Source organism: Cottoperca gobio, chromosome 3, assembly GCF_900634415.1.
Source record: "Cottoperca gobio chromosome 3, fCotGob3.1, whole genome shotgun sequence".
Lineage (NCBI taxonomy): Eukaryota > Metazoa > Chordata > Actinopteri > Perciformes > Bovichtidae > Cottoperca > Cottoperca gobio.
In genome coordinates, this window is record NC_041357.1 from 3,034,055 (window position 1) to 3,042,968 (window position 8,914).

At 39.9% G+C, this 8,914-nt stretch overlaps 1 protein-coding gene across 1 annotated transcript; it reads right to left on the bottom strand.

Moving 5' to 3' along the window:
* Positions 1 to 921: 921 nt before the first annotated feature.
* dhcr7 (7-dehydrocholesterol reductase) lies at positions 922 to 8,027 on the bottom strand. The gene is made up of 8 exons (XM_029428730.1): positions 7,928 to 8,027; positions 6,972 to 7,080; positions 5,994 to 6,216; positions 5,763 to 5,853; positions 5,353 to 5,566; positions 4,317 to 4,521; positions 2,708 to 2,839; positions 922 to 1,963 (listed from the first exon to the last, which is right to left on the bottom strand). Exons 1-8 carry the CDS (start codon positions 7,995 to 7,997, stop codon positions 1,499 to 1,501), a joined length of 1,509 nt encoding a protein of 502 aa, XP_029284590.1. The 5' UTR covers positions 7,998 to 8,027; the 3' UTR covers positions 922 to 1,498.
* Between the last annotated feature and the right edge of the window lie 887 nt (positions 8,028 to 8,914).

The following is an 8,914-nucleotide window of genomic DNA, read 5'->3' on the forward strand; positions in this document are numbered from 1 at the left end:
TCCACTGAGTTTGTGGATGAGTGCTCGACTATTCTAACTAAATGATGGTGATGACACGGTAAGTGCTTCTACATAAAAAAGAGTGAGTGCATTAAGATTCAAATGCAGCGGTTTGGGTCTGTGTGGGTGTATAACAACGATATTAAAATGGATAGTGAGGGGAGCAACACCTTTGTGTTCTGAGCTGCTTGTTAGTGGGCTAAGGATACATGTGATGACAACTCCCTCTTTATCTTCAGCGGACCACTGGGATTAGCTGTCATCTGCTGCCCCCCAGTGTTTACATTACAGATAACAGGGCTGTTGTCCTTCAATACTACTATATACTGTTGCACTTGAGCTTCTTTGACCTTCACAATTACAAAGATATTTTGATATGGTCAGATTCATTGAGAATATCTGTCTGGAAGTGTTTCAATGAAGTAGCAAAATCAAAACCTTTTGAAGTTTATTCTGTTACTTTATCGCTGTAAGAAAGGCAGTGGTGAGGAAATAACAGCAAACAAATGTGATATTTTGACACTAAACCATTTCTATCAGCAGAGTTTAAACATGGCTGGACGCAACATGTTGAGAACAGAAAGAGATGTTTGCTGCTGTGGTTCTTATGTAAGGCTTTGAACCGGTCTATAACAAGGCTGAGTTATGTGAACACACTGCTCTAACCACCACGAGGGGAACTTAACCGAGCCTAAATCTCTCGGAACGAAATTCCCCTGCAGTTAGATATGAAAATGAGCACTCAAACAACCTTTACACAAAGATGACAACTTTTTATGAGGCAGGTCTTGTCAGCAGAACCAACAATCACATTTGGTCCAATAATCCAGAAGGGCGGCAACAAAATATTATAGTCAATATTGACAAATAAATATCAGTTTTTCATTTATAATCATTTAGTGATGAAAAGCTACCAGAGTGCTCAGTGTATCATCATCATCATCGTTTATTTTTCTGAACAGACAAAAAAAACCAAAAGGTGTTGAATTTACTGAGATATAAAAACAGAAAAACATCTCTATTTGAGAAAGAAGCAGCCATGTCTTAATATCTATCATAATGGCAAAGTGCATTATGGGAATGACAAAGAATTGTGTAGAGTAGTTGTAGACAACAGTCCACTGACTGACTCACTGTTTCACTTCCTGATTTTGGTTTACATTGTGCTCGGTCTTACTAGCTCCAAAAATATATTGTACTGTTATTGAAATGTTTTTATTTATGTAAACTGGTCACCGTATAACGGAAGCAGCATACTGGTGTTTCAAACTGCCTTTGCTGAGGCAGAACAGAATAGCATTAAACTGTTTGTGCCTGCATATTTGCATTGCACATGTACAGCTCAACACATCTTTTAGAAAACTATGCATGTGTTAAAATGTTCAGTGTGGTGTACTCTAGATAGTATAAAACTCACACCTCATGGTCATCTTGCTACCCAATTTCAATATTTCTATATCTACCTCTCTTTCCCCTCCTCCCGCTCTATTTCCCCTCTCTAAAACACCCCAGGAATTAGTCGGTCCGGCACAGCATCAGTGTAGCGTTTCCAGTCCTTGCCGTACTTGCTGCTGCAGCGGTGTTCATCGCGCACACAGCGGTGGACCAGCAGGATGGTCATGTAAACAATGTAGAAGAATGGGAGTATGTGGCCGAAGCCACAGGCGGCGCAGTAAGCCAGTGAACCCATCAGGTCACCAGTGTAGTTGAGGTGCCGGGCCACTCCCCAGAAACCTGAGGTCAGCAGCTTGCTGCGGTGGATGCCACCGTCAGTAGAGCTGTACGAGCACTCGATGTACGCTGGCTTCTTGCCCCAGATGGAGCAGGAGCCCTCGGTGCGCCGGAACAGGTCCTTCTGGTGGTTGGTGGAGCGGAAAATGTAATACCCAACGAGGCCGAGCATCAGGACAGCCAAGGTGTGGACGTTAGAGAGCTGGACTGGGTGGTACACCAGGTACAGACCCTGGAGAGCATTCATTTATATTAATTTACACTTATTGTTGCTTAAATGAACATATTGTTTGATTTCCATGCTAGAGTGTGCATACACTCATACATCTTATTCTTTTTTCAATTTCATTTCATTCATATCCTTCAGTTTGAAAGCTGAATTAGACATCAAACGTTACAGTAATCAGTATAATCAGATTATGTGGATGACAAATATTTATAATAGAGGATGGCATTTAGAAACAGAGGATTACATTCAATGATCAATGATTCATGCATCAATGATTCAATTGATATAACTTTACTTCAGTGCTTCCTAAAGTGATGTCCCCCTGGTGGGCCGGGGGGGTATTGCAGCCTGGGCTATAAAAAATCTTCCAGGTAGCAAATTCAGTCAAATAAATATTATTTGTTCTGAAAAACAATCTAAATAATTAATAGGCAATGTATGTGTAATGAAGATACTAAATAACTTTGAGGATGAATGGGTTTTCAACAACTTTGATCCACGTCGTTTATAACTGGACTCTGCCGCTATTAACATTACATTAAGTAACAACACTACTAACTTGTTGTTACTGATAATTGTGTGATAACAGTGTGTACGTGTGTTTGGGAAGTTCTGCTATACACAGCTATAAAAACAGTTATATACACATGATGTAAATACATGAAAAGGACTTTTTAAGATGTAATTTCTTATTTCTGACATAATTATTACTGTGTGTGTGTTAACACGCATATATATGTGTGTTACCTGCAGTGTGTAGAGGTATGGTAGCCACACACAGTCTCCCCAGCCCAGATACCATCCAAAGTGGTCATGGCAGATATCAATAGTCTTCAGGTACCACGCCTCATTCCAGAAGAAGTCCAACACATAAATGGCCTACATTACAAGTACACACAAGAGACAGTTTTGCTTCATTATTATGACTCAACAAGCAGAGTTTGACTCAAACTGCGGATTTAGAGTCAAGGACTTTAAACACAACGATACACACTTATCTTACATGGGGCTGTACATCTGCACTGATCTCCTGATTTAATTACATTTCAATTCACAAAATCCAGAATCGTTTCAATTTGATTAAGTTCAATAAATGACTTAATGATTACATGTCATCAGGTAAATACCAGAGTTGCTTTTAGCTTTTCTCAGAATGTATCCTGGGAAGTTAAATTCTTCTAGATTTTACAAGTGAGCAACTGTTGTTTCCTTGAATATAAAATGAATTAAAGTGCACATTATATCCTTCATTTTAATTCCCATTATAAATGTGTGGACCCAGGATTTATTTTAGTTGGCAAATGCAAGACTAAAATATGACATTTATATTGTTTAGGCCTACGTGTTGAGAAAGAATTAAAAAAAAGACCTGCAGCACTTGCTAGGGGTTCATCATAAATCATATTTAAAAAACAATTAATGCTATTGCATAAGGCTACGCATGGACTGTCAGTAACATTACCAGATGCTTCAGCTAAGTACAGTGTAAGGCGACATTTCATATGTCCATGTGAACTCTTTTATGGTTTAATACATGTTTCAATGAACCTGTCTTGCCCAGAATATCTCTGTAACTTTCTTCCTACTCCTCCAATACTTTTCCTGTGCCTCTTGACAGATGGTATCAAACTCAACCAATGTATCTGAGGTAGGCACTCCCTGTTGCCTCCCTGAAGTCCCACTGAAGGTCACCATTAACGGACGGAATGCTCTAAGGTGTATGATTGTATTCTTATGTCCATCTGACACCTGCAACTGTGTGATTCTTCCACCACACACACGCACGCACGCAGCCAAATAACCGCTTCCTTCCCTCCACACACTAATGTGCTGTTTACACTGGCCTCTACTCACCCCATGTTCTGTGTCTGTGCTATCATCACTTTCCTCTTTCTGCATCTAACTCGAATTTGCTCCACTGTTTCTGCTTAATGACACTGATCCTGCTGACCTGCTGGATGTTTCCTATAATGAACAGTGTGCTGTTCAGGTTGCTGTGTCCACTTCACAGTAACTCCTGTTAGCTCCCCTACTTCTTATCATTCATACTTTATATTGGATCGAGTGAAGATTTTTATCCTAAAAACTGTTGATTTATTTTTCCCCACACTAAACTTTTTCCCTGAGTTTGAAAATCTAATATTTATTGTGACAATTTACTTTTGAATGTGCTGGGTTCCACATGCATGTCATATTTCTCCTTTGACTAATTATTCTTCAATCGGTGAACAAGAGGTCATAAAGCAGATAACCATAATGATTATTGGTTGTGCCTGTCCAAAGGCTTGTGAGTACTGAAGCCCTGAGTTTCCATTTTGTAGCACTTCTGCTTCCACTGATTTGTATTCCATCTTACCTGCAGGACGTTGACCAGGATCATGGAGTTGGTGACATGGCCGTACAGTTCTTGCTGCTTGGCCATGTAGGACAGATTGATAAGAGTCCAGGCTACGATGCCGGGCCGACCATTGAAGAAGAGCTTGAAGTCAAACCACTTGCCAATGCGTGGGTTGAACTCGATGCCCATCATGTAGTTGTAGAAGATGTTTCCTGTGAACTTGCTGCAGAATCACAAATAAAGATGGAAGAAAATATGTTGATACAGTTGTGTACTAATACCTAGTACATTATTAGTTTACCTTTAAGATACTATTAGCACTGTGTAGATATAGAAAATGTTTCTGCTGTAGAAATTAGGGCTAGGTTTCGCCACTGACTTCCAGAATTGATTCCGAATCACAAGGTCCCAATTTGATTCAAGTTCCGATTCGATTCAATATCGATTCACAGAGAACTGACGCTGTAAATGTTTTTGAATTCCTACCTACTAGTATATAGATATATTCAAACCTTACACTCTAAACATAGTTTGATCCTAGACTGTCCCTCCCTTGTTAGAGGATATTTAAGTAGGCCTGAGGTCAAACACTAATGTCTTGAGTGTCTCTTTTTGTGGTCAGATCATCTCTCCAAAACATTTTGCTCATCTTTTAGTCTCCTGGAGCTGAAGATAAGAGTTCAGATGGGCCCAGAGTGTTCAGACTGACAGGGCCCGGGAGATGCTGTGACAGTCTTACTCAGAATGTGTTTACTAGGATTTGAGGAGCCATCGAGGGGATCCATCTTTAGGTAAACAACTGATGGAAGGCCTTGTCTAGGATACATGTCGAGGGAGAGCGGCTGGTTGGCAGAATGGCTGGTGGCAGAAAATGTGACTGCATCTCTGTATTCACTTATACTGTTCATCATCTGTTCTCCTTCTACAAGAATCTAATAAATCTTCAGTGTAAGACTACACGTCAGTCTCCTGCAGCTTCTTTGGTTTCCAGTACTCAGAATCAGTAGCACTTTGGGCTTGGCAGCCTCTGGTCATTGTGTGTATCAGTACTCACCAGTCTTCGGAGCTTGTGGGGAACAGGTAGGCCTTTATGAAAGAGAAGCTGGACACAGTGTAGCCCAGTATGTTAGCACACCACATCAGGGGGATCCAGTGGTCAAAGATGATGGTGGGAGAAAACCAGTGGAAGTAGTGTGCATTGACATACCACAGAGCATGAGTGATGAGCCAACACTGCAGCCCGTTGACCTCATACTTGTTAATCAGGCCTACAGCAGTGAACGGGAAGAAAACACAGGAGGTTGGATTTTCTGAGACTTTGTTTGATAATTATTGCAAAATAAATGTTTTAAATATGGATCAAATATTGTGTCACACTGTCCAAAAGATGTGAGTCAGATTGCTGACCTCTTCATTAAACCAATGTTATGACTGATAAGTGTTCGTATGTGTGTTATTAATTACCAGCTGGAGTTCGTGCTCCGTCCTGCACTCCACCAACGTAGCCAGGAATAAACTTATGAGTAACATCAGGAACACACATGTACAGGAGCACCTAAGGAAGGACAACACAACCTGTTTCAACATTTGCCAAGACCCCCCCTCCCCGTTTAGCAACAGCTGAAGACAATGGTTCAAAGCATGCAAGTTGCACCTCCCGCCGTAATTCTTCTGCTTTACTCTTCTTTGTCTTACCTGGAAGAACACCCAGATGGAATATATCTTGGCAGCTGTCCAGGTGAAGGAGGGTGCCTGGGACCAGATGGAGAGCAGGGTGGTCTCTCCTTGGTACAGCTCTAACAGAGGCTGGCTGATGGAGCACTGGTACTGATCACAGGCCATCACAAAGTAGAAGACAAGGAAAGGGGCAAAGCAAAGGAGGCCAATCACGCTGCTCAGGGAAAACCAGTCCACCTCCCTGAGAAGGAATCAGATGTACACACAGATACAGAGTCAAGCTGTGGTTGGGGAGATGGACAAACAAACGACTCACACAAACTCACAACTCATATCCTACTGTTTCACATATTATTAGAAAGTCAAATTAAGTGTTAGAAGATGACACCACAACATCAAATCAACATGAAAGATAAACAGTTTGGTGGTGCCAAAAGATTCCTCCTTATGAATGATAAATAATAATAATAAGCTTTATTTGTATAGCACCTTTCATACAAGAATTGCAGCCCAAAGTGCTTCACAGCAAAAACATAACAATTAGTACAAGATTAGACAGAATAAGAGCATTTACAGTACAATAATCTCAGTGTTGATGTACACAAGTCTGAAGTGCATTATAAAAATAGCAGAATTAAAATAGTATAAAATAACATTGGAGCATTGTGCCTAGTTTCCGTATCTGTGCCGTACTTAATGACCCTCCTGTCGGAAAACCACATTCATCACACCATTCTTGTAAATGTTTTAAACTGTCAGAGCCATATTTTGAAAGCATTAGATGAACAATGGGCCCCTGTGGCCCTTCAACTGGTTTACTCCCTTTGCTACACATTCCTGGTAGTCTTTGTCAACGTATAAAACAAAGAATTTCCATTCGCTGTCTATTAGCGAACATGAAACTAATTTTGCATGCTAAACAATTTGGGACAGTCAACTTTGCCTCCTTTAATATTATATTTTTGAACATAATTGCTCTATTCAACATCAACTCACCATGCTCTCCCCCACTGTGCGGGCTGCTGCCCCTCCTCAGGTGTCTTCCCATTAACACTGTGCTGGGCACGTCTCCTGGCGGCCTCCGAGGCCACTGCACCATTCATTTCTGATGGAGGATCAGGTTATCAGGTCAAGATCAGTAATGCAGCGGCATGCTGTACTTTGTACTACAGTCCTGTTAAGACCATGCAGTGGCATTCACCAAATATAATATCAATAGGTAATGGCACCAAAGAAAAGGGAAAAACAGATTCAATCTTCTTTATTTTTTCACAGTCATTGGCTTTTTGTCTGTACTATATTAACTAATGTTTAAAAGTCAACGTGTCAGGACAGAACAGAACATGAAGTTCAGTTCCACAAGCCAAACATTAACAAATAGATAATGAGGTAATTGGGAATTAAAGTGCATGTCCATAGAGATGTGACATAACACACAGTGAGTGGAGCTTAATAACTCGAGCTGGTACAGCAGGCTCCGGATACACTGATGATGCCACCCTATTTATTTAACTGAAATAAATAGTTTTGTTCTCTGTGACAGTAAATCTCTCTCTCTCTCTCTCTCTCTCTCTCTCTCTCTCTCTCTCTCTCTCTCTCTCTCTCTCTTCTCTCTCTCTCTCTCTCTCTTTCTTTCTCTCTCTCTCTCTTTCTCTCTCACAAACACACATATACACTTCTGGAGCAAAGGCAATGCCAGGCCAGACAAGCTTTATAACAATAACCATAATGTGTTGGATGAAAAGACTTGATCTCTGTTTTGTCTAACATGTCGGTGTTAGCATGTTTTTTCAACAGCTTGTCGATCAGAAAGATGGAAGAAAGAAAAGAGGGAGGAGGGAAACTCAACGTTGTATAACGTCGACAAAAACGAAACCTTTTAGCTCTTTTTTTATAGTTGAATAAAATTAATTTAGAAATAGAGATGCACTAATACACCGTAGCTAACTCACCGGTAGACAGACCGACAGGGAGGAGGCAGGCTCGTCTCTTCTTCCTCCCGGACCAGGTGCTGACTATCATATAACCGCTGGAACAAAACTCACCGTAGGGCCACAGGCTCCGCCCATAAGACCACTGCATATTAAAATTAAACCAATAGCATCCGTGCAAAGGCGGGCCCGGGAAATGAACTGGCCTCTGATTGGCCAATACTAACTGGAGCCACGAGCACCTGACACATTCACCAGCAGTTGAATGGTTTAGCCAGAGTAAACAACGAACTGGCAACATTATGAAATAGCTGTCATTATTATCTTCACTGTGTTACCAAACACTGGACTAAACACTGACATCTTGTGTATGTCTTTCCTTTTCATGCATTTCATAGACAACAATGCTTTAAAAACACAGCAATCAACCAGATTTATTGTTCAAGGAAATACATATTTGAAAAAAAAAGTATTATGCCATCTTCAATAGCAACTATACTCACATATATATATATATATATATATATATGTATATATATATATATATATATATATATATATATATATATGTATGTATATATATATATATATATATATATATATATATATATATATATATATATATATATATATATATATATATATATATATATGTATGTATATATATATATGTAACATGTCAGCCACTAATAACCTACTGAGTACTTGTCTCGGACAGAAGCATGCTAAGAAAAGCATGTTTTTTTCACAACACACAACCAAGATGTAATTGCAGTTAACAATGGTGTCTGGCATATTTGGTCAGTCTCTTTAATACATTGATAAATACATAATTCTATGGTGTTTAAGTTAATTCAAATCATTATTATTTCATAAATGATCAGAGGATATTTCAGGCCAACCCAAACTAGGAACATACAGTACCATCCCACCAATACAGAGTCCAGAACACTAAATAACTTTTAACCTGACCACAGAGCCCAAAAAGGTCAGTTTGGGCCCAAGTTG

Coding starts and splice junctions, on each gene's coding strand:
- dhcr7 (XM_029428730.1), bottom strand. CDS start 7,997: ATGATAGTCAGCACCTGGTCCGGGAGGAAGAAGAGACGAGCCTGCCTC. Junction 7,081..7,927: donor CCCTGTCGGTCTGTCTACCG/GTGAGTTAGCTA, acceptor ATCCTCCATCAG/AAATGAATGGTGCAGTGGCC. Junction 4,522..5,352: donor CCCACAAGCTCCGAAGACTG/GTGAGTACTGAT, acceptor GTGATTCTGCAG/CAAGTTCACAGGAAACATCT.